Source organism: Echeneis naucrates, chromosome 24 (assembly GCF_900963305.1).
Source record: "Echeneis naucrates chromosome 24, fEcheNa1.1, whole genome shotgun sequence".
Lineage (NCBI taxonomy): Eukaryota > Metazoa > Chordata > Actinopteri > Carangiformes > Echeneidae > Echeneis > Echeneis naucrates.
In genome coordinates this window covers 11,759,992-11,785,170 of record NC_042534.1, presented here as the reverse complement: position 1 = coordinate 11,785,170, position 25,179 = coordinate 11,759,992, and the positions used below count along the sequence as shown (strand labels likewise).

Here is a 25,179-nt window from a genome sequence, read left to right as displayed (position 1 = left end):
CTTTTTGTTCTGGTGAGGTTCTGTAACATGTAGTGACTTGCATACAGTGTAAGGCACAGAGGCGCCATGCAGTTTTCTGCATGACTCTGCAGTGTGTGGTGATGTTGGCCCTTGTTATCGGATACACCAGTGTCATATGAAGTATTTGCCTGTGCAAATTTAAAGATATAATTGCAACTTTTAAATGTAGCTGGCCGTGCCCTCACTCACATGTTGTCTAAATTGCTGCAGTTACATGACTGTACAAGACTATAAACCAACTCAAACAACTACACCCTTATTGTATGAATAGCAGCCTATTGGAGTCATAGAGTAACTTATCAGCTAGTTAGAGTGCTGAGCACTCTAGTAACTTATTTTATCAGAAGTTGAATCTACGTAAAAACTGGATGAACCTGTGTGTGTGTGTGTGTATGTAATGTATGCTTATACCAGTGTCACTTTCTTTCTTTCCCACTTCGGGATTAAGGCCACACCCTACTCACTCTCTCTCTTTCTCTTTCTTAGCCTCCATCCCTCTCATTTTCACAGCTCCTTGCACTCTCTATTTTCTTATCTCTGGCTGTCCCTGTTTTGTTTTTGTTTTTTTGGCGGCATTTCAGCATTAAACCAGAAAATATATTTGGCCTCATTCATGAAACCTGAATTATGCAGAGTGAATCCTCACAGCTTCCCTTAATTTACAGTTTCTGAGCATTATTACTGACCAGCAGGAAAGGGATCCAAATTGGATTTTAGGGATCATTTTCTTGTCTTGTGTAACCAAAAATGTTAAAGACAAAACATGTCACATAACTAACTTTATCTCTTATGACACAACTAATAATTACATAATGCTCCATTACCCCTCAAAAAGGAAAACAATTCTCTTTAAGCCTTTCTCAGAGGCCATACCACTGTTTCAGCCTTTGAACAGTTGGAAGATTTCATGAACCTGCATGTGGATCCTGGGTTCTGTTAATAAACAGTTTCCCTGCTCAAGAGATTGCACCAGAGCAACAAATGGGGAAAGAAGCTGCTTGGAGATGTCATCTGTTCTGTCATCCACACCATCAAGAGAAATGCCTGTATTGAATATGAAAATGAACATGGGCATTTGGATTGAAAGACACTTTGTTTTATTTTATGTGTCATCAGCCAGAAAAATCATCACTGAATCGCAGCGTATATCTCCGTTGGCTAAAGTACCTTTGCATGTGGTTGCTTCTTCGTAGTGTATGTATTCAAAGTTCATAAAAGAGTAGTAATTTTTTCACAGTGGCTCAACTCAGCGAGTCTGCAGTGTATGAAATCACCATTTATGGCAGCTTGCTCTGACATTAATGTCATTGGCATGAACAAAAATGGTCTATGCAGCCAAATTGCGAACGAATTGTAACTTGTAACCACAGTGTGTAGTAGTGAATAACCCTGTTGCGTCACAGGATTTGTCTACAAACCATATTTGGTGAGCAAATCTCAGATTGGACTGTATACTTAATTGTGCACATGCGGAATGCATTACACGTGCTGTCATTATGCAGCTTTTAGCAGGCTATATTCAAGTCAAGCAAAACATAGGAGCAGAGGTGGATGGGGTGGCTACTGAAATTTAGAATTGGAGGTTCCTGCAGAATACACACAAATAAGGACCTTTTCGGAGTAACTCCTCTCCTGGATATTGAAATATCCGTTGAATTCGTCATATAAATAAACACAGTATAGCCTATATAATTTCACATCTGAAACATATACATGACAAGATGAATTAGAGCAACGCCCCTTTTTAAACACATAGTCCATGTCCCCCATGAAACTGCTAATGCTTTGGTATTAATGCTTGCCTGTTTCACATGCTGTGCACCATCAGACAGAGTTCATGATTAAAGTGACATCTGGATGATTTATACCCTGGATATCAAGTATCAGTGACGTAAAGATATTGCTGCACAGTAAATCTAAATTTACTTGAAGACCATTTCAAAGATGAAACCAGATATTTGGCAGAACACAGACACAGGAGTCAAGACAGTTAATTCAGACCACTTAGATGTGCTACAGCCATCTGCTGCTGAGTCTTTGTCAACGTTGCCATAGAGGCAAGCGCAAACAAAGAAAAGGTATTCCTTTCATTTAAGCAACTCCTTTCTCTGCTGTTTGTACTTAAAGCTTAGACTGGTTGGTGAAGCCAAAGGCTTTTGGATACACTGCACACCAGAGTGACAACAGTCATGAAAGCACTAGGATAGAAAGAATAGAGTCATGATATGATCTCATATATTGCACGCAAGCATTTATGTGTGCTTGCTCGAGACCAAGCAACTAAAAGGCCTACCTGTCCTACCTGTGGTGCTTACACACAGCAATGTACATATGCCTATGGTATGTGCAGACGAGACATTACTCTCCATCTACTTGAATAGGGGCTCTCCCCTGCATGGCACAGTCATGACGCTGCAGATGGCTCAGCATATTCCCATTTTCTGCAGGCACTCACACACCACAGGGTCTGCTTGTGATTTTGGATCACCACAGAGAAGACTAATTGCATACACACACAGGTTTGTTGCAAAACATTGAAAGTGACTAGCATTATAAACGGTTTGCATCTGATTGCAATGTACGGCACAGGCCAGAAGTTTGGACACACCTTCTCACACAAATGAATAGAAAGTGTGTCCAAACTTTAGGCCTGTGCCGTAGGTCATAGCTTTAACAGACTGTTATACACAGTCACATGGATGTGCAGTAATGTCGCAACAGTATTTTTGAAATCTGGGCAATTTGATTACAGCACTGAGCAAGAAAAGAAAACATGATGAGATCATGTAACAAGCAGGGGAAGTCAAAAGATGAGGAAGCAATCTTTTGACCTTACAGAAAGAACCTTTGAGCCAAATGAACAACACTGGAAAATTTAAAATGATCAGATAACTGAACCTATTATTTGAGTGACTAATATTTTTTATATTTGGTAAAACCACTGCACCTCAGTTTCAACTCTGATGAGTGAGTGGAGACGATTGTAGTTCACAAAATAAGTCCTTAAACAAATTATTCAGCTCCACAAAGCACCTGCCAACAACGTGCCATGCGTGTACATGACTGGAGCACATATGCTACACACACACGCGCACACAGCTGTGGGTGTGAGCTATGTTGCGTACTTTGCACAAAAGCAGATGGTCAGACAGGTCATTAATAAGAGCTTGTGGGGAGTCTGTGTGGTGGGTTATTTTTGGATTTACTGTTGTGTGTTATTTAGGGATGAAAGTTTTAGTGGTGACTCTATTTCTGTGTTTGTGTAAGTGGGAAGCTGACGAGAGAGGGAGGGACAGAGAGAGGCAGTGAGACTGGCTCAGTCCGACAGAATTCTACAGAAGATCTATCAATAATTACACTGTGTGAATGACAACCTTTAACCTGTTGTAATAAACAAGGTTTATTACAACAGCTTTTAGAATGGAGGCATAGTGGTACGCTTGTCTTGCTTGTTTCACTTCTGCTCTTAAGGAACTGAGAAATATTAGCAGTGCTGCTCATTTCTCTCTTGGTGGTGTCCTGTCCAATATGGCCGTGGTTTCAGGATACTTTCTGTACTATTTCTCAGTTTCACTACAGAAAACCAGTCCAGGCAATTATGCACTGATTAATAAATAATTCACTTTAGAATAACAACACTTTAGCCCTGTCCTTTGATAAGCCTTGATAGATTCTCTATTGTATTTATCTCTAGTACAGTACCCTCTTAATCATTTTTTAATCTCATTGTGCCCATCTGCCAATGTAGATTGCCATATGCCACACAGGAAGTTGCTGCACATGTCACTTCCCGTCACAAATGAAAGCACAACTCAAAATTCACACTGCAGTTTATATCTAGTGGTGTGCCGGTGTAAAAAAAAATCTCTTGGTTCCTGTGACTTCTTTCAGTTAGTTTATATCAACTGATGCAACATAGCTAAAAGATGAGTTCAGACGTTTTAACCCACATGGGTGGCAAAAAAATTGGAAAACAAGCCAATCATTTAAATTTATTTAAGATTACATACAAGCATGACCTCAAACACCACCAACATGAAAATTTGTTTGACAGCCCCCAGGTTGACAGGATAACAAACTTTTTACATCTCACTACAAATATAAGCTCTTTTCACCTGCTCTTAGTTGATGGGGCAAAGATACAGTTGAAACCACATTTTTGTCAGGATGTGAAAAACCAGCGTTCAGTCAGCAGCCTCCATGAATGACGTCTGTGAGTCTGAATCATTGCTGCTGCACACATCCTTCCCATAGCACAACTTCTCCCCCCAATGCAAACACAGCCCTCAGGCTCCCTGTAATTATTAGCACATTGTCCGAGGTGAAGGGAAAAGCAATGTGTGACAGAAACTGAAGCGCTTACAACTGCCTGTAAGCTGAATGTCACTCTGCATGCTGCTTTTACAACACTGTTTAAACCGGCCCCCATGACAACCGAGACACTGAAACTCTCTGAGCTGCAGCTATTGCCCCTCACTCTGTCCATCCTTTGTGTCTCTCAATAGTGGATGTTGTTGACAGGAAATGCATGTAGATAACTGCAGATAATCTTTTAGTCAAAATACATAGGGTTAAAAAAAGGTTACACAAAGACAAAAAACATCTCAAACTCCTTGATGAAGTGAACAGTAGTTGATAAAAATCAGGCAGACAGGTATGTGAAATGATTTATTGGTTCTGTTGCCATGGCAAAGGGAGGCTGCACTGTCCTTGGTGAGAAAACCCTAAGAGGTATTTGAGGTTGACGGAGGACAGTGATACCTTAACAAATGACCGCAAAGTGACTCCATACTCTGTAAATCAGGCGATTAGCAGCAGTATTGTGATCACATATTGATTCTTCATAACAAAAGGACATTCCTGGGTGCAGTTCATGGCTACAAACCAGCATCCATCCATCCAACAATGATCCATACCACTCATCCACACAGGGTCTCAGGAGGGGCTGGAGCCATTCTCAGCTCACAGTGGGGTTGGATGGGGTACCCTTTGGACAGGTCTATCACAGGGCTGACATACAGAGCCGAACAAACATTTAAATGTAAAGTTACAAACAGTTAACTTAAAGTACATATCTTTGGGTGGATTCAAACCCAGAACTCCCTTGCTATGAACAACAATATTAACCAGTTGTGGCTTTACAATCAAACAGATACATATAATCACAAAGGGCTTGAAATAGTTCAGAGTATTTTTTTGTTCAGTCTTGATTAACGAAATAATATATATAATGCACAGCACAGTACCAACATCTGACAGCCATTACCTCAGGCATAGAGCACTTACTTCATTAAAGTGCCAATACCACACATTTTTTTTGAGTTTCCAAGAAAGCAAATGTGAGAGGCTTTACTGTTTTATATAAATATGAGTTCATGAGCAACAGACTCTTTATGCTGAAATGAACATTGTTTTTATCTGCTGGTTTCCTGATTTGCTCTATGAAGAAATGAAGTAAGATAAAAATCAAAAAGGAACAGTCGAGTAAACAAATGACAGAGGAACCACCAATGAGCTCTGTCTAAAAGTATTGTTTGAAAGCACCCCCTTCAGAAGTATAGAATAGTCCAGTCCACCCCCACCCAGCAAAAACACAATGGGAGTGCTCAGGGCAAAAGCTGAACGTGAAAGAAAATGAAGCAGGTCTGCTCTGAGCTTTCATTCAAATCCAACACTTCCGTGGCAGCTTTCACTGGGTGACTGATCTCAGGAAACACAAGTGAATCACATTTCGACTGCTGATGTGCCTGCTGATGGTGGTGATGATGATGCAGGGGAAGTGAAAGAAATGTCTCATAGCACCAGTGCGGCTGCAAGGTCACTGGATGGGCATCACTACATCTTCTAAACTGAGTTAGCGTATGAAACTGACATGTTTATGGACAAAAATTTATTTAATTCACAGATTCTACCTGGTGAAGTAAGAGAGACAACACAAAGTCTTCGGTCCATCCTTTAAGTGAGAGCCACAGGTGAGCCTGACACCACCCAATGTGTGTAACACATATGCTGCTGAGTGCAGTGACAGCTGTACAAAGGGCCTGTGACATGTGTGTCATGATTCAGTGCCTGAGTGCTGATGTAACATCAGACGCTGCTTCAAACTGATCTGCAAATCCATATTTTCTCTCTTTCACTCCTGAGAAAAGAAAAGGGCTCTTAGATCTCACTTTGGAATTTCCACATCCACAATGGAAAATTATAAGCAAACAAGACCATACTTGACACAGCAGAGGCACTGCCCTGGACTGTTCAAATAATGTGGTTTCAGTACAATAGTGCATTCTGACAATGCAGGAAATTCCTGTTACTGGTGCTGCTGATTCACAAAAAACTGGAGAGTGGAAAGTGACAGCAGTTTCAGCAGAGATAACATGTTGTAGAATTTATCTTTCCCTGTCCTTCATGCCGGCCACATCAAATGCATGCGACTGCTCTCAGCAAAGCAACAGATCAAACTTCAAATCCACAGTCTCAGAACAAACACCACATGGGCAAACTGAGTAAACAGAGAGATAGAGAGTGAGCATTCCTGCACAGGAATTCCTGCACTGTGAATCCCCCGAAAACTCAGCTGGTGATACATGGGAAAATGTAAGCTTTTCAAGAACGCAGAGGGTAATTATTACCCTTCTGCTCAGCACATGAAGTTGCACGTACAGAAAACCTGCACATGTAAAAGACACAACCTAACACGTTCCAGCACCCGCTTTTGCTCACTGGCAGGCGAGTCACACCAAAGCCACTCATTTCCATGACAACGGTTTTCGTGTGTCAAGCGTTTCCTGACTTCACAAGGTGATGTCACTACCCACAATTCCCACCCACCTCTTTCAACGTGTGACTGTACAGGCGGGGACACACAGAGCTCTTCTGCTTTTCATGAAGTTGGAAACATATGAAACTCGGTGGTAAATCAAAAAAAATAAAAAAAAGAAGAGGAAGGACTTCAAATGAGACAGTGGCCATCCCAGAACTGCACCTCAGGGTGACTTGAATACCGAGAGCAAAATGCCAGGCTGGCTAAAACCTTTTCACGAGTCTGTCATCCTGACCTCAGAGGTTACACAAGCATAAAGCTAAGACTCTGGTCTCTAAGGTTTCCAGAACCCAAATTAATTTAGTTTATGAACAAGTTCTCAATACGATCTAAGATTTTATCTGACTTGAGTTTATTATGACAGCATATGTGTGATTTCCTGCTTGTGAATGTATCTGGTTTAACTGAAGTTTGACATAAGTCTCGCTTAAAACAGACAAACGTGAAGTTACCTATTACCAGGAGAGAACTTTGTCTCCTGTATCTGCCTTGAACATTAAGCTTTGCTGAGGTTTATGCTCCCTGGTTCAAGATACGGACCCTTTAATGTGCCTCCTTGGTTTAAAAATGTCGCCATTTTTTGTAGTGTCAGAGCCCTGATAGACAAAGGGATACTTTAAGACCTTCAGCAAAGCTCAGCTTACCTGACAATCACTTCTCTGAAACCAGAGAACTCATCACTTATTCACTGCCAGTGACTCACACATACAAGTGCAGAAAGGTAACAGGCCGAGGCTAAGTTCACAGTTCATTCTAACTAGTCCTTTCAATTATTCTAGGACCCTCACCTCTCACTTCCTCTTTTTTTGTGCAGGTGAAAAATATTCTTGCTATTCTTCTGGTTTTTGTAGCTATTCATTGAAAAGGCATCACTTCCATACTGATCTGGATATATTTTTTTATTATTTCATTTGCAGAGCAAAAGAAAAAAAAAGGGAACAAAAATGAAACAGAGCAGTAAATATTAACTATTAACAGAAGGTTGTAGGAATCTTGGGTGTACAGGCAAATGATGATGGGTAAAATAAAAAGAGAGAAGAAAAAGAAGGTAGCAGTCTCTGAAGCACCTAGGGGGATTGAAGGTGGGGGGGGTGGGAAGTTCGTAAACATTTGCTGGGGTCCAAAAGTCAGTCACAAAAAATGAAAATGTGCACAGCCAGCTAGTCAGCAATCCCCTCCCAAAGTGCAAACTCAGCAGTTGAGCATAAGCTCTGCTGTAGTAACTGTCTTTGATTGTGGGGCACCTGTAACCCCTCCTAAGGCAGCTGAAACTACAAATACTTAAGAGTAATGGAAGCTCTGTGAGAGAAATAAAAATAAGAGGCAGTAATTAATAATAGTAGGACTAGTGGTAGCAGGTTCAGACCCTGAAACAACAAAAACATATATCCATATCACAGTGTGTGAGAATATCCAGTGTCCACATAGTGTTTTCCAAACAAAACTCTACAGTAGACATTATGGATGCGATCACTGCACAGGAAATACGTACAAACACATTTCCTCATTCATCCCAGTACAATCATTTATGAAAACATTTTTTTCTCCAAAGTTCCTAACATCCATAATACACATTCTTACACATTACAGAGGCAGTTTGAGCCATGAAAGTGATATGCTGATGCTCGGCAACGGTGTCTGGACTTCTCCCATCCTTTGGATATGTAGCTGGGTCATGAGAATACTGAGTGAGAACTAAGCAGGGGCAAAACTAAAAGTGTTTTTTCCAAAATCCCCTAAAATAAACTATGCAAAAAAAGAGGAAATAAAAGAGTTTGCAGTAAGCAAAAGTAAGCTTATTGTATATTCAAACAGTACTGATTATACAGAAAGTGAATCAAAGCAAACTAACAGGAAAACAAAAAAAAAAAAAAAAAAAGCCAGGCGTAAAACAATTGTCTTTTGTTTAAATGAAATTTGGGGTTATAATGAATCATGATCAAAAAGAAAAATAAACCAAAATATAATTGCTACTCTCTTTGATATATACTCAGTAGAGAGGTCGTGGTATTAATTGCTTAGGATTGCATTTTTTTTTTCCAACTTGTGTTTTCATTCTCAGCTACGTTTTTCTGCCTCCAAGTGTCCAGGCTGGTGAGGGGGGAAAACATTAAGATTTGTAATTTGAGGTAAGCCAGGTCAGGCCCTCATAAAGTCCATCCCCTGTTGTTGCACAAGAGGGCTGAACGTACCAATTCCTATCGCGGATCCGGGTCAGGCCAAGCTTCTCCTGGATCTCATGGGGTTTCATGGCATCTGGGAGGTCTTGTTTGTTGGCGAAGATCAGGATGATGGCGTCCCTCATCTCCCGGTCATTGATGATTCGATGAAGCTCCTGCCTAGCCTCATCGATCCTGTCCCTGTCAGCACAGTCCACCACGAAAATGAGGCCCTGGGTGCCTGTGTAGTAATGTCTCCAAAGCGGCCTGATCTTGTCCTGTCCCCCCACATCCCACACATTGAACTTCACATTCTTATAGGTGACAGTCTCCACGTTGAACCCTACTGTGGGGATGGTGGTGACAGACTGTCCCAGCTTCAACTTGTACAAGATGGTAGTTTTACCAGCAGCATCAAGTCCAAGCATCAATATTCTCATCTCTTTGTTGCCAAAGATCTTTGAAAGCATTTTCCCCATCTTGTTTGCTGTGCATAAATACTTTGTCAGAAGACGAAAATGTTTACTTCTCTAATGAGAGTAAAAAACAAAAACAAACAAACAAACGAAGAAAAAAAAAGTTGCTTTGAATACAACCGAGGTTTGCAGCTTCAATGAGTGCGGAGAGCCCTCCACGTGATGGCAGCGGTGGGCTGACACAAGTGTCAATATTCAAAAGGGGTGAGTCAAGTTTGTACAGTTGTGTGAACAGAGTGGTACAATTATCTGGATTGTGGTGATCTGACCTGAGGTGGTGACTTGCAGTCAGTGGGCGCAGTACGTGTGGAGTCCTCGCCGAATTGGGTGGGGATATATTTTCATGATCCACTGCCCTCCGATGTAAGCAGAAAAAATGACATCCTACGTTTCAAACTAGCCGTTCAGCACAGACTTTCTTCAGAGCCCACATTTCAAGTCTTGCTTATCCTTCAAAAATACAGCTGCCGTAGCGTCCTACACGAAAAAAAAAAAAAAAACAAACCCCGATACATAAATCAGGCCCAGTCCGAGCCCGGGGTTCCCACTTCCTTCTTGGCAGCCGGCTGTCCACACTTGCCTTTAGCCAGTTCCAGTCGATGATTTTCACAGCGCGGCGCTTTTTCTTCGAGGAACACACCGACGGATAAGCTCTCCGGCCCGTAGATGCAGCGGGACATCCAGAGGAAGAGCTCTCAAAAGGTCATTGATTCATCCGACTTTCTTCTCTTCCCCCTGTGACACAAGAGCGGTCCGGAGAAGGGAGGGGTGTTAGTACAGAGAGCAACTTTGGATCCGCAAAAATATTCTCTTCGCGAACAGAGAGGCGACACAAGACCCAAAGAAAAACAGACTGCCGGGTTTATACCTACGTCCGCGGCGATCGTCCCCCAGTCCCCGGGCCGTTTCTCCCCGCTCTTGCCGCCCTCTGTCTCTCTTCCTCCCTCTCCCTCCGCAGCCGTTCAATCGCGCTGTGGCGGTGCTGTGTTACCGGAAAAGGTGCGGACCCAGACCAGCCGCCACTTCCTCTACTCAGCTCCACACACACACACTCTATGGAGGCGTTCAAGCGTTCGTCAAGAGCTGCGAAATCTCCATACGTTAAAAAAATAAAAACGTCCCGCAGGCCAGGCTTTTGTCAATGTTTCTTATTGCATCAATTTGATTGTAATAGTTGGTGCGGCTTCGATGGGATATCATAGTTGTGGTTTTAACAACGATACTTAATAAATGTAGTATTGTTTCGCTAAGCAGATTCTGTAAAGCAAAGCAATTTAATCAGGGACATTGCTGTCACTGGCTTTGGGTTTGAATAGGCTAGTTTACAGGTTACTCGCCTTTTAAGTGTTTTCTGATTGCTTTATGGATGCAGATACAATAAATAATTTATTTATTTTTCACTTAAATGTTATATTAGAAACAAATTATAATAATAAATCTGAAAATAAGACAGGAAAGAAAGCTGTAAGAAACTGTAAGACCATATGTAGTGATTGTATTTAAAACCCCATGGAACAGCTGAAGGAACAATCTTGCAACTCCCATCAACTGGTTGAAAATCTAATTATTCACTTATGAATCAAGACATTTCAGACATGAAGAATTTTAACTAGTAAGTTCAATCATCCTGCGACCCTGGTGCATAAGTGGTAGAAAATGAGAGAGATGCTGAACCATTATTTTTTCCTTCTCTTCATTTCCTAATGTTTTATTTGAAGGCAAAATTTCCAAACAAATGTAAAAGTAATTATTTTGTATCATGGATTTATTCATATTAAACAGTGTATACATATCTAAGTGTCAAGTCCAGACTGTATGTAACACTGCTTGGGAAAAAATGCGTTCCTCGCTTTAAATTTAAGATTTCCGACTGCCCTTAAACACACTATACGCCATTTCGCATGCGCGCTGTAAAGTACGGCAAAATGCAGAGCGGCCTGTTAGATAGTGTTGACGCCATTAGAGCTTTCATCATACATTATGCCACCGACAGTGGTGCAGGAAATACACTCGGCCTGTGCATACGAGGCAGATGTAAGGATTTAATAGGCTTAGTGATGGCAGGAGGGGGTTCACTCGGGTTTTTCCGACATGTCTGATCATTCATTCAAAACGGCTTACGTACGACTCGCCTGTGAAGTCGAGGCCGTGAGTGAACAGGAAGCAGAACAACAGCGTTCCATTACAGGAAGCACAACTGAGTATTTAAAAGAAAACAAGGCACAAATGACTTCATATCACATACTCTATCATTACCAAAGGACCCCGCCATGTTGTTGTGGCATATTATGAGATCAACGTTCATAGAGCCGCTGACATCAGCAGTCTGCTTTTAAAACTCTACAAAGATATTGATACTATCGTAGGTATGCACGTCTATCTCCGTATTTCGACGAAGTTACCTATATACGGAAATTATATCTTCGGGGTGTTTTATTTAAAAAATAAAGTTCAACAATATTTTAACACAAACTGTTGTCTTTCTTAAGTTGACGTATATTTATATATATTACTGTAAAACTAGAGTGACTTAAGAAAAGGAATGTATGAAAATGTGTCAAAATGTTTTTCATGATCAGACACACGCAGACACGCTCATGCACGCGCTCAGATTGGCGGGCAGGCGGCGCACTGAGCATGCGCACTTCCCTTCAGCGCTTCCTTGAAGTTGATAAGAATGGTGGACGGAGCTCGGTTGGTCGTTGTAGGTTAAAGTGACTTCGAAAGCTGCTCACGAGTACTCAAGGTTGGCCACGATTTGATGGAAGAGACTGGTAAGATCGAAAAACGCGCGCTTATATATTTTTTTTGTCGAATCTGGCATTAAATGTGGCAATTCAGCAGCCAGCTAACGCTTGCGAGTTTTGCTAGCTAACGTGGCGCAGTCTATTAACTGGAAACATAGGCAACGATTTAGCACGCCGTAGTTGGCTGAAACGGGAGCACGAGGAAATCGGTTGCCATCTTGTTAACTTCGTCGATTTAGTCGTTTATAAACCATGTTTAATTGTGGACTATAGTAAATAATTGTATTTGCTTTCACTTCCACCGTTAAAATAGGAGACGCTATTGTGAAGCTAGCGTCGACCGCTAGTCACGTTTGTGCTGTTAGATTTCAGGAAATAGGTGGGAGTCGAGGCCTAGCTTGAACTTTGAATATGCAAACAGTCCCCCGGATGCAACATGGCCTCGAGCAGCTAACAAGGTTAATGTTAAAGCTAAGATAAGTAGATTTTGACGGAGCACGTAGTTATCCATTAACATCAGCTTATGTAGCCACGCGTTTTTAAGTAACCGATCACAAGGCTGTATTATTTTTAGTAGCCAAGTTAAGCTAAACGTTGCGTTCGTTTTAGTGTTAGAACAAGGAAGTATCCCGTTGTAGCAGTTAATGACTGTCGGAGTGACCTTTTTTTGAAACTACTTCAGGTAAAGTTAATGGCTTATGTTATATAATGTCTGTAATAAAAAAAAAAGGCACACGGGCATGTCACATTTAACAAATAACTAATGGATCATTGAAGCGGTGAAATTGATTGTGTCCATTTCCTTGGAAACAAAACGCACGACCTCATTCGCGCTGGATTTTTTTTTCTTATTTAATGCTACTGGCACACATGATTCTATGTGATTAAAAATTAACTGATAGTGCTAATCCAACATGTTTTTCCCCAGGCCTGCACCCCTCAGACGACACTATTACTGGAATGCTGGACACTGAATCCCCTGCCATGGAGAGCAATGGGGATGCTTTTCTTCCTGATCTTCCTGTTTTAGGCCAAGCCGCAGAATGGCCCTTGGACCAGGTTGCTTCTGAGCCGCTCACCAATATCTTGCCTGAGGACTCTGATGTGTCCCAAGATGCTGCAGGGCAACAGCAGCCACCAAACCAGCCGATGAATTCCACAGAGCTGGGCTCTGTGCAGAAGGCTGTGGAGCAGTTTCAGCTTGCCAGTGCTCAGCTCTACCAAGAGCAGCAGCCACCACAGCCCGCCGAGGAAGCAGAACAGCCATTTGAGCACAAAACAGAGTCTACAGACTCTCAGCAACAAAGTGAAGATATGAATCTAGACACTGAGGCTACCGTACAGGATAGCATCCAAGGTAATCAAAAGACTTGGTGTTTGGTTGTTGCTAATATGTGTGTAAACGCATAATTTGTTTTATTGGCAGCAAAAGATAGGCAACTACATCAGGGCAGTTTACAATGTTGCCTGGCTAGCTAATTTTAATTGCAGAGAAAAGTAGTACAAGCTTAAATTGGTTAAAATCTGTGTTCTAGTTGAAATGTACAGTGGAATCACACAATTACAGCATTGACTTTTGGTGCAGCTACTGGTTACATGACATATTGCTAATCCATTTAACTATATTGGATGTTATTTCAACAGTGGAGAGTCTTTATACTATATATATATTTTCTGTATTAGTAGTTAGACACATTTTTGGCCAGTGCTTTGTTTGCATTAGAGCTAGACCCTCAACGGCCATTTTAAGCGCTGTCTTAATTTCTTCAGATGGAACTGAGGCACCACAGGAGGATGGCATGGAGCTAGAAGAACCATCCAAGGAGACAACAGAAGATTTGATAGTTCCTACAGAGCCTGAGCTGCCCAGTGAATTTGACAAACTCTTCAAGGGCTGTGAGGACAATCCAGAAGATTTCAATGGTTGGGTTTACTTGCTGCAGTACGTGGAGCAAGAGGTAAAAGAATACATGTAGATTTACAATGTGCATAGGTTTTTTTTTTTTAAAACTGTAAAATTTTAACAGAAGTCAAATGAGTGTTTTCAAATTTCGTTAAGTTAATCTTCTGCCCCCCTACTGTTGCAGAATGTTCTTACAGCTGTGAGAAAGGCATTTGATGTATTCCTCCTGCGCTATCCCAACTGCTATGGCTACTGGAAGAAGTATGCTGATATAGAGAAAAAGCATGACAATATCCAGGTTGCAGATGAGGTAAATATATAAATATCTTCTTGACATACAAAATACCATTACCTTTATCTTTAGATGTTTTCAAACTTGAGTGTATTGTAATAGAAACAGTTCTGTTTTGCTTTAGCCAAGTTATTTAATATTATGTTAGTACACTGGTACACAACATTGTTGAATGAATGCTTTGATCCTTGAGTAACTGCAAAGGGATGCAAAGAGTAACCACTTTATGAATATAATAAAATGGTTGCAGTCTTTGACCCTCTTCTTTGTTTCATCTCATCCAAGGTATATAGAAGAGGCTTGCAGGCCATTCCTCTCAGTGTGGACTTGTGGTTGCATTATCTGACTTACATCAAAGAGAACTCAGACCTGAGTGACCCAGAAACAGAGGGACGCATTCGTGCGTGAGTAAAATACTTTCTCCGATTGTGACAGCTACCCTACAGCTGACCCAATATTTATTAGACACTAAACACAATTTTTTTTTTTTAAATTTATTTATTTTTTTGTTGTTGTTGTTTGTTTCTACCACTAGTGCCTATGAACATTCAGTGGTTGCAGCAGGCACAGACTTCCGCTCAGACCGTCTATGGGAGTCCTACATCAACTGGGAGACAGAGCAGCAAAAGCTGGCTAATGTCACTGCTATCTATGATCGCATTTTGGGCATCCCAACCCAGCTCTATTCCCAGCACTTCCAGAGGTATTGACGAAGTACAGTTTAAGATTCTTGTTGCAGTCTTGTCTAATTTTATGAGCTCCCCAGTTACACTCCAAGGAAAAAAAGTGTAGTGTCCTGACTCTTTTTTTTGGGGGGGCGTCGGGGACTTTGCAGGTTCAAAGATCATGTGCAGAGCAACAACCCCAAACACTTCTTGTCAGAGCAGGAGTTTGTTCAGCTGAGGGTCGAGCTCTCTAAAGCCAGCTTAGCAATGGTCAGCAATGATGGAGATACGCCTGCTGTTGAGGAGGAGCTACCACCGGGTACAGAAGATCTTGCGGATCCTGCTAAGGTAGATATCCAGCTGCCAATCCTGCGGGGGGGAGGTGGGGGCGATTTTCAAAATTACCGCTTGCAGGGATTAGCAGGAGCTTGCCTGTTCGTCTCCATGATCAAATAGAAAGAAAAGTTGTACAGGTTTGAAGAGGTGTCTCTATGTCAGCAGCTAGCCAATGAATGCCTGGGGGGATTCAAGTTGGCATCCAATCAGGGGCACGTCCTATAACTAACAGGATCACCTGAGACCCATTGATCCCAGCACCTGCACCCAGAGGCTGATATGCAGGGTGCATACATACCTCTCCCCCTCTGCAGGCCTCTTGTCTCTGGCAAGCTCATGGTGATGTAAATCCTTGGCTGCAGGTCTAGCAGTTTTTACATCAAGTGGAGACCGTGAAATATACATGAGGGTGTTAACTGTTTCGTTTTTGTGTTTCCATGTAGAGAGTGACAGAGATTGAGAATATGCGCCACAAAGTGATTGAGGTCCGGCAGGAGGTTTTCAACCACAACGAACATGAAGTCAGCAAGCGGTGGGCCTTCGAGGAAGCGGTAGGTTTCCAGTTTTCTTCACCACAAAGTTAAATGGTGGAAATGTTTTTTTTTTTTTTTTCTTATTCTTTTCACTGTGTATTAACATTTACTCATATCGTTTTAGATTAAGAGACCATACTTCCACGTCAAAGCCTTAGAGAAGACCCAGCTGAACAACTGGAAGGAGTACCTGGACTTTGAGATTGAAAATGGGACTCCGGAGCGCGTGGTTGTTCTCTTTGAACGATGCCTCATCGCCTGTGCTCTCTACGAGGAGTTCTGGACCAAGGTAATGTCATCGTTGACCTCTCGCGCACTGCTGCTACTTCCCTGCACTTCCCCCCATCATCGATGATAATCACATCGACACAGTAAATCGTCCTGCACTCTCTTTGCGTGTAACGTTGATATGTGACTGTATCTGTTGTATTAGGGGATGGCCAGCTTGCCACACAAGATTTGACTGCAGCATTTGCCAACTACTACGTTGCATCTACTTCGTCTCCCACTACCTTACAGAAACTTATCTAATTGGTTCCATGAAGGTGCTGATGGGTTTACACAGAAAATTTCTAAAAACGATCTTGTCAATGAAGAAATTCACTTTCTGTCAACAGAAAATGTGGGTGTAAATTGTGCTGTCTCTTTTGCCTTTCTCTTTCTCCTCTGTTCTTTTTCTCTGTCCTCTCCTGCATTTCTTCCAACTCGCTTTCTCTTTTCCACTCTGAAGTATGCAAAATATCTAGAGAGCTACAGCACGGACGGTGTGCGACATGTCTACAAGAAGGCGTGTACCATCCATCTGCCCAAGAAACCAACCATCCACCTGCTGTGGGCAGCCTTTGAGGAGCAGCAAGGTGTGTAACACTCGTCAAAATCAACATACAAATTGACATCCAGAAAAAAATAAATCTGTCCATTGTGACAGATGGTTCAAAACTATCAAATACCTGGGATTACAGTTAAGGCCAGCCATTTATGATGTGCACCGTTTCTTTGCCCAGGGAACGTAGAGGAAGCGCGCAGCATCCTGAAGTCACTGGAGGTGGTGGTGCCAGGTCTCGCCATGGTGCGCCTTCGTCGGGTCAGTTTGGAGCGTCGCCATGGTAACTTGGAGGAAGCGGAGGCGCTGTTAAGGGAGGCCATGGAGTCTGCAAGCACTGCAACGGAGACATCGTTCTATGCTGTGAAGTTGGCAAGGCAGCTGATGAAGGTGCAGAAAAGTTTGAACAAAGCCAGGAAGGTGCTGCTGGATGCTATTGAAAAAGACCAGGTAAGGGACAGGTCCCCTTTTTGACAGATGTGTTTACATTACATGGCAAAGCCTTAATAAGTCCCATAATTTTACTATTCCTCTGTGTTTTGAATGAAAGGGTGAAAATAGTAAATGTAGTTTATTGATGTATTAACTGTTTAATTCTTGGAGTCCTGAGACCAGTGAAGGAGTCAGTCTACAAAGCATGCTTGTTTGTTCAAATTCGTTTGCTTTCCCTAAAATCTGCAGCAATGGATTAAATTAATATATGAACCAAATACCATCACATTGAGCATGAATGTTTTGTTACTTGATAATAAGCATGGGGTTTTTGGTTATTCTAAGTGTAAAGTGTTTTTTTTAAGAAATATTGCAATTAAAGTACATTTCATTAGCTACTATGTTGACTTTGTTTTAAGTTAGATGCTGATATTTTTATGCCATTACAGACAAGTCCAAAACTCTATCTAAACCTGCTTGAGCTGGAATACAGTGGAGATGTGACACAGAATGAGGCAGAGATCCTGGCCTGTTTTGATCGAGCCCTGAACAGTCCAATGCCCCTTGAGTCCCGTCTTCTATTCTCCCAGCGCAAGGTCGAATTCCTTGAAGATTTTGGGACTGACATCAATATGTGAGTGTTTTGTAATTTCCAAAGAAATTTCCTTTTATTTTTTAATATTTTTAAACCAAATGTGATGTTGCATAGCTTTAATTCTTTAAATCCTCTAGGCTTGTTGCTGCATATGAGGAGCAGCAGAAACTACAGAAAGAAAATGAATCCACAAAGAGGAAAGCTGAGAACGGGTATGACAGGTGGATACCAGAACAGGGCTTCAAACACTACACAACAATATGTCATTGTTCTTTCAAAGTCATGCGTAGAAGTTGTAAAAGTTTAGTTATGTGGTTATATAATTACCAGATTGTGTGGCAATATTTGGTAAATCATTGGACTTTTTTTTTTGGTTGAAATGCTTACCAAGAGAGTGTGCTGACGTGAGTTTACTTGTCTGCAGTTCTCAGGAACCTGATGCCAAGAGACAGCGTGTGGATGACGGCACCACAGCTGCAGCAAATGCAATGACAGACATGCAGGCAAACAACTCTGCATATAATTACAACTGGTACCAGGTAGGTTTCATACAGTCACTGACTGCATTAAAGAAGGTGCCCTTTTGAATTTTTTCCCCCCACACCATCTACCAACAAAATTTGCATGATTACTTACTTACTTACTAAAATGGGCTGACAAAACTACAACACAAACTGATTCCATAAAGCCTGTTAAATTCAGTGATCATGGTAACATTGTGCTTTCCTGTTTAGCAGCAGTATGGTGGCTGGGGACAGAACTCCTGGGGCCAGTACAACCAATATGCGCAGTATAACCAGTACTACCCCCCTCCTCCTACATGATGGACAAAAACCTGGCATGAAGACAGAGACTTGGAAGAAATCATCCTTTCCTGCCTACATCTCTAAACATGAACAGGGCTTCTTAACAGTGTCTTGGATATTTCATTCCTGCCACAGACTACAGATGCTGATTAGTTTCTTTTTTCTTGTTTAGAATATGCTTATCAGTTAAATTACACTTTGTAGCCAATGATTGGAGTAGACTTGGCCCTCCATGCTGGTCATGTTGACCAGTCATGTTTATTAAAATTAAAAAAAGGAAAAAAAAGACATTGCTACATTCATCATTTCCAACAATGGCTGTTTTTTGGGAGGTGCTTTTTGCATGTTTGTGAAGGCAGAGTTCTTTTCCCTCTGAAAAAAGGCTTTTTAATTTTTAGATTGGATGACTTAGCTTAGTCTCTTTTCTTTGTGTGGAGAAACTTTAAACTTCTAAAGGAGACATTTGTTCATGTACCTGAGTCATGTTTCTCTTTCCCAAACTGAAAGATTTTTAATATTTCATGCTTAAGTTTCCATAAAGTGAAATGAAGATCCTTGTTTCTGTTTTTTTGACTTGATTTCATAATAAAGAGATTGATATCCTCATTGGGTGCTTGTTGATTTAGTTGTCTTTCTTAAATTGCTCAAGGTTCACTGAAGCATAAAGAGCAGTACAGACACATTACAGACTCAAACCCAGAGAGTATAATCTCCCCTGTACCTTGTGTTCATGTGCAAATGACCACACTGTAGCAGTATCAAATCAGTCTCGATCTGACCTTTAACCGAGCATCAACGTGGTTTCTACTGCTGAGTCTCATGAAGGGTTGATCCATGGCTGAACCAGTAAAAGTAGAGATATAGTTGCTTTAAGCAGCTGCTTTAATAACCTATTTCACTATGTGGGGCCCTCTTAGTTTATTTACCGGCTGTGTTGATCGGTGACTTGCTGTGGTAACTTTTAAGACAGTTGCTGTGCAGTTTATGAGGTTATTGGTGCTTTTATCACACAAAAGCTAATTATCGAGTCTCAAGAGCCATTGTACAAGGGGCGTGGTCAGAGGACCCGACGACGGCTACGTATATCCACACATGCGCAGTGTCGGCTCTTAAACAGCCCTTTTTATGCCTAGCGTTGAACGACTAGCATCGAACGAGGTAAGGCCTGTGCAATATTAGTATAAAATGCTTATTAAGTGAATTTCAGACCAGTGTTCGTAGGCAGATACGGCACATATATCATCAAGTATCAGAACTAAAACTTTATTTCCAACATTTGGGCGGTATTTCACGTGTTTTTAAGCTGCTTAATCAAACGCGTGCCCCATGTGGCTAGGTAAGCTAACAGCGTTAGCTAGACAGCCGAAAAGTCCAGCGGTGTTGCTGCACGCCGCCTTACGCGGGTTCATTTCAATTTCCAAGTTACCCCAATCTTACTGAGGTGTATATGTATATATTTTTTTTTACCGGTGGTTACATATTGGAGGTAGTCAATGTGAATTAATGTGGAAATCTGGCGGGATTGATAGCAACTGTTAGGTGTCACAAATTAATGCGTCGCCACGGGCTCATTTCCGCGTTGGTAATATTTTTATGATTTAAGTCAGTAAGGTTGGCTCAATATCTCTCGTTTTCTTTCAGCCTCAAGATGCAACTCTTCTTGCGTGCCCAGAACACCCACACCCTTGAGGTGACCGGAGAGGAGACTGTTGGACAGATCAAGGTAAATGTCTACCGATTGTAGAGACGACAGCAGACCTTTGATCTCATTCTGCACTTTTAAATATCACTATTTTACTTATCCGAATCTAGACAAATCTGCAAAATTATTGTCAAATTTTCTCTCCCAGGCCCATGTCCAGGCTCTTGAGGGTCTCCTGGTGGAGGATCAGGTGCTGTTGCTTGCTGGATGCCCACTGGAGAATGATGCCTCCCTGGTATCCTGTGGAGTCTCAGAGCACTGCACCCTGGAGGTGGCTGGCAGGCTGCTGGGAGGTCAGTATCCAGGCACAACACTACATGTTTGACATCCTGAAATGGATTTCGGAAGCTGCCCATTACACACTGGGAAGAAGTCATAAGCCAGTGCATCTAGTTTCCCACAACAAATTAATTTTGATGTTGTCAAATTCGAGCTTGTCATGGGTATGCTGTGCTTCATGTATGATAACTACTACCTCTGCCTGCACACAAATGTTTAAGATTGTAGATAGATTGCGTGAAATGAGGCTGTGAATTTGTCTGAACTGTTGCAATAAAACCTTTTTACTTCCCCCTCCACCAGGAAAAGTTCACGGTTCTCTGGCCCGTGCTGGAAAAGTGAGGGGACAGACGCCCAAGGTGAGAAAATACTCAACTCTACCTCATTTTAATAAAATATCAACTCATACGAATTTACCTTTTCACCTATCAACAAGAAGTATATTGTTACTTTTAAAATTATTAATTTTCTTTTTAGAAGAGCTAGTTATTATGAATATCTCACATGGATGAATAGAATTGTTTGAAATTATGAAATGACTTTTTGCCGTTTTATTCAGGTTGACAAGCAGGAGAAAAAGAAAAAGAAGACTGGTCGCGCTAAGCGTCGCATCCAGTACAACAGGCGCTTTGTGAACGTTGTTCCCACCTTTGGAAAGAAGAAGGGACCCAACGCCAACTCCTAAATGCTTCAGTTATCCAAAGAAGCATGACTGCTATTTGCGATTTTTACCAAGTTAAATTTTGTCCTGTATAGAATAAAATTTGGCTTGGACAGACTGAGTGTTGTGTGATCTGTCCTGCAATGGAAATGTTTATTTATCAAAACTTTTCAAGAATGACATCCTGGATTAAAGTGGAAATTTTAAATTAGAATTTGATATTTCAGGTGTTTATCCCATTGGTTTAAATGTTGAAATGTATAAATGATGCTCTGTGCCAATACCCTTTTTTTTGTTTTCCTTAATATGCTTGTAAGATGTCTAATGTCAAGAAAATTTAGACATTTATAAAGACAAAACAAGATCAATTTTACATCCATAGTTTTAACCAAGTCCATGAAACAGGTTTATTTATCATTTACATTATACATGCAAAAAAGAATAAGGACTTCTAATATGTACATTATTGACAAGCTATGCCATTTTCCTAAAAACTTAATGTTTCCATTTTGTACATAACATTTTGATGAATGGGAACGTGTGGAGGGCACAATACAATCAAAATGGCATTTGAACTTGATCTTTAAGGAGAGGTCTTGAAATGAGTGTTGTCCACCAGTGAAGTGTAACACATGCTGGCCAGCGTTTGTCAGTTAATCCACAGCCACAAGCTCCACCTCAAAAATCAGTTTTGCATTTGGTGGAATTCTGATTGACGAGTTAAGAGGAAAATCAATTCACTGCTAAATGAAAGAATACAATTTTAGGTGCAACTTAAACACAGTGAACCACAACACAAATACAAAGTGAGTCATTGAAGCAGCCAGAGTAAAGGATACTTGGACTCAGGTACGCCCTTCTTTCCATATGCCCACTCTGGGTCAATCTCCAAACGGGCTGTTTCTCCCTTGCTCATTGTCAGAAGCGCCTCATCCCACTGTGGAAGCAAAGATTACTGGTGAGAACATGCAGTGGGGAAAAGGATCAAAATTAGAAACTAGGGGAAATGTGGTTAGCAAGAAAAAGGATTGACTTACTCCTCTGATGACTCTGCCCATGCCAACCTTGAAGCTGAGTGGTTTAGCCTGCTTCTTCTTTTTAGCCGCTATAAGAGAGGTACATTAACAGTTTAAACCTGAGTCTCCGACTAAGAATTTAGAATCTATAAGAATAATGATATATGTAAAAAATTTTATATCTATCTCAAAAGACAATAGATAAAAGACAATTTAGAAATCAAGAAAGCTCCACTGTCTGCCCAACACGGTGACAGACTCCAATAAATATTCCCACAATTCCATCCAACATGTTAAAAACCAGATAAAAGAAATAAACCACACAATTCAACATACTGACATCACACGTAAGGAACATCAAAACACACATGACTTGCACATCGAAAGGGACCGCTGAAGACTGCAAGTGGTAGAGTGTCTATTTGAGTGTGTTCAGCATGGTTGATGCTGATGGAATTAATGATTTTGACTTTATACCTTCTGCCTGACGGCAGTAGCTGGAAGAGGTAGTGAAAGGAAGTGAGAGCGGTCCTCTGTGATCAGGGTGGCCTTCCTGATCACAGAGCAGTTAGAATATTAAGGTGTGTCTGTCTCACCTGTGGGAATGTTGGTGTCAAACACAGTGCCATCCTCCAAGGTGCCAGTGTACCAGCAGCTCACAGTGTCGCCTTTCTTCGGGAAGTTTGTTTTGTCGCCTTTCTTCAGCACTGATTTGGTGAACTTGGGAGGACCCTGAAAAAGTAAACACACAGTAGCAGTTCAGTTTCACAGTACAACCAATGCAAAGCAAAAGTGAACCCTTGAACCAGTACCTCATCCACAACCTCTGTCTTGACTTCTTTGGGCTTTTCTTCAATTTTGACAGCTTTGACCTGCTCTGTTACTTCTTCTACTGGTTCTGTGCCTTTAAACCTCTGCAAAGAAAGTAAGGACACAAACACATTCACTGTCTGAATGAGGTTGTCACACAATCCACTGTTCACAATCTCCAGCGATGCTGCGTTAGTGTGGGTTAAAAAAAACAACACTTACTTTGCTCTCAAAGAGCTGATTGTAGGCGATGATTAGTTGCTCTTTCTTTGCTGTTTTGGCCACATTTTTAATGTTTCCCAGCAGCTTGTGGTCATTGAGGAACTGCAGAACCAAGTGCAGATAGAGGAGTTAGCTTCATGACCATGACCAACACCATGTTTGCTCAGATATGAGAGCTCAAGTAGTTCTGTTTCTGCTCGCAGTCAAATGAAGTAATGATCAGCTACTTGTCTCTTTTGTGTGTGTTTTTATATATTCCACCTCTGCAGATGCTAAAACAGCAGCTTGTCTTAGCTAACCACGCAGCATGCTACAGTTTTTACAAAGCCTAAACATTTTCATTTGCAGATATTCCAATTCAAATCACCGAGAGACTTAAGGTGTAAACATACCGAGTGAGCTGCATTGTCCTGAATGAACTTTATTATGTCTTTTTTGGGAAGATCGTCACTTTTTAGCTGCTCATCGCTCCACTCCCGGACTGGTGCAGCCGCCATTTTGAGTTCCGTTGACCCCTCGTGGTGTAAAGTTAAAAGTGCAAAGACAGCAGACGCTGTTCGAGCAGCTGCTACTGTGGCTCCACTGCTCATTTGGAAAATAACGATCACTTTTTAGAGGCAATAGATTTTGGGATGATAGTGGTTGTAAAATGTACATTTTTGATTTATATGTGAGTTGCACATTACACAAACATTACATATTATTATATTGTTTTATTTTATAATTTTGGACCTCGTATTGTATGTATTATCCACTCGAAATACTTTCTTTTTCACTATCCTTATTGATCTAATACTTTCTTTTATGTTTTGTCTGTTTTGCTATGTTACATTGAATGTATTTTATGCCCCTGTAAATAAATAAGGAATTCTTGCCCTGCCAATTTATTGTATACATATTCTTCCTCTTTATCATCTATCTTTATCCTCTTTTATCATATATCTCATTTCAGAAATAGGATTAGATTGATTTCTTCCTTCGTCAATGTTTCATATGTTCAATGAGATGAGAATGAGAAATGAAAATGTCTGAGTCCTCTGTATTAGCTTTATATTTTTAATTTAGCTCATAATTTGCCAGATATTGTTTTCAACATTGCAAGCAAGGCAATTCAACGTTAAATTGCTATAAAATTAATGGATTAAATGAGGTAGAGCACCCTGTTACTGAATATCCTGCCACCTAGTGGACCTTTCTGGACATGACAGCAGAGAGGCGTTACAGTTATGTACAGTTATGTTTGCTTTAACCTTAATTTGGCCAATCCAAATTGGAAAAATAAACACACCACCTAATCCCAACTCCTAATCTACACCTAACAGCCCGTGTTGCATTTTAACAGAAGTATTTTTTGTAGAATAATATTCTTATTCTTCATATTATATCATGTTGTATTATTACACACCCTTAATTTGTTGTAATTATCAGCTTAAATTTGTTTAATTGTTGGATATCATGTTGTGTTTCCCTTTATTCAAAATACATGGTCTATGATCTCAATTTCTGCACAACCATCAAGGAATAAATCTAATAAAGTTTTTAATCTCCGAAGACAATTATCAAAGAAAAGTAAGACGCTTAGCTCTACAAATATTAAAACAGAGTTGGGTTTTTTTTGGCCAGTGAAAAACAGATAGCCTACAGATGATTGAGCATTACATTTTCAGTGACTGTGTGTACAAAACCATGACATTATAGGTCGTGATGATCACTTTGAGGGACATTTAAAATAGTGTAGTGCTAACATGGTGAAAAAAGACTAGAAGTACATGTCTCAGGCGTGTATTACTTTAGTATAAAAATATTTGCTTGATATAACATAATCTTACGTCATATGTTTCTAAACCAGACAGATACTGACTGATTTATTCCATGTCACAA

At 40.9% G+C, this 25,179-nt stretch overlaps 4 protein-coding genes across 8 annotated transcripts; 2 read left to right on the top strand and 2 right to left on the bottom strand.

Annotated features, from left to right (window-relative positions):
• Positions 1-7,722: 7,722 nt before the first annotated feature.
• Positions 7,723-10,467, bottom strand: arf6a (ADP-ribosylation factor 6a). Of its 2 annotated transcripts, none has more exons than XM_029496355.1 (2): positions 10,349-10,467; positions 7,723-10,211 (listed from the first exon to the last, which is right to left on the bottom strand). In XM_029496355.1, exon 2 carries the CDS (start codon positions 9,477-9,479, stop codon positions 8,952-8,954), a length of 528 nt encoding a protein of 175 aa, XP_029352215.1. In that variant the 5' UTR covers positions 9,480-10,211; positions 10,349-10,467; the 3' UTR covers positions 7,723-8,951. The 2 variants fall into 2 exon arrangements, with proteins under 2 accessions (XP_029352215.1, XP_029352214.1); XM_029496354.1 differs by having other exon boundaries at positions 10,345-10,463.
• Positions 10,468-12,117: 1,650 nt separating this feature from the next.
• Positions 12,118-19,214, top strand: prpf39 (PRP39 pre-mRNA processing factor 39 homolog (yeast)). 4 transcript variants are annotated; one of them, XM_029497008.1, is made up of 15 exons: positions 12,118-12,250; positions 13,152-13,580; positions 13,994-14,181; positions 14,311-14,436; positions 14,704-14,822; positions 14,954-15,121; positions 15,254-15,431; positions 15,863-15,970; positions 16,077-16,241; positions 16,683-16,809; positions 16,957-17,225; positions 17,657-17,841; positions 17,940-18,014; positions 18,227-18,341; positions 18,540-19,214. In XM_029497008.1, exons 1-15 carry the CDS (start codon positions 12,238-12,240, stop codon positions 18,624-18,626), a joined length of 2,352 nt encoding a protein of 783 aa, XP_029352868.1. In that variant the 5' UTR covers positions 12,118-12,237; the 3' UTR covers positions 18,627-19,214. The 4 variants fall into 4 exon arrangements, with proteins under 4 accessions (XP_029352868.1, XP_029352867.1, XP_029352866.1 ...); XM_029497007.1 differs by having other exon boundaries at positions 18,537-19,214; XM_029497006.1 differs by having other exon boundaries at positions 17,940-18,023.
• A 479-nt stretch (positions 19,215-19,693) lies between these two features.
• On the top strand, positions 19,694-21,368 carry faua (FAU ubiquitin like and ribosomal protein S30 fusion a). The gene is made up of 5 exons (XM_029496281.1): positions 19,694-19,766; positions 20,250-20,331; positions 20,459-20,603; positions 20,893-20,948; positions 21,149-21,368. The coding sequence occupies exons 2-5, from the start codon at positions 20,257-20,259 to the stop codon at positions 21,272-21,274; spliced, it is 402 nt and encodes a 133-aa protein (XP_029352141.1). The 5' UTR covers positions 19,694-19,766; positions 20,250-20,256; the 3' UTR covers positions 21,275-21,368.
• A 252-nt stretch (positions 21,369-21,620) lies between these two features.
• Positions 21,621-23,811, bottom strand: fkbp3 (FKBP prolyl isomerase 3). Its single transcript, XM_029496280.1, has 7 exons — positions 23,691-23,811; positions 23,299-23,400; positions 23,079-23,180; positions 22,863-22,998; positions 22,288-22,355; positions 22,090-22,187; positions 21,621-21,958 (listed from the first exon to the last, which is right to left on the bottom strand). Exons 1-7 carry the CDS (start codon positions 23,793-23,795, stop codon positions 21,904-21,906), a joined length of 666 nt encoding a protein of 221 aa, XP_029352140.1. The 5' UTR covers positions 23,796-23,811; the 3' UTR covers positions 21,621-21,903.
• Between the last annotated feature and the right edge of the window lie 1,368 nt (positions 23,812-25,179).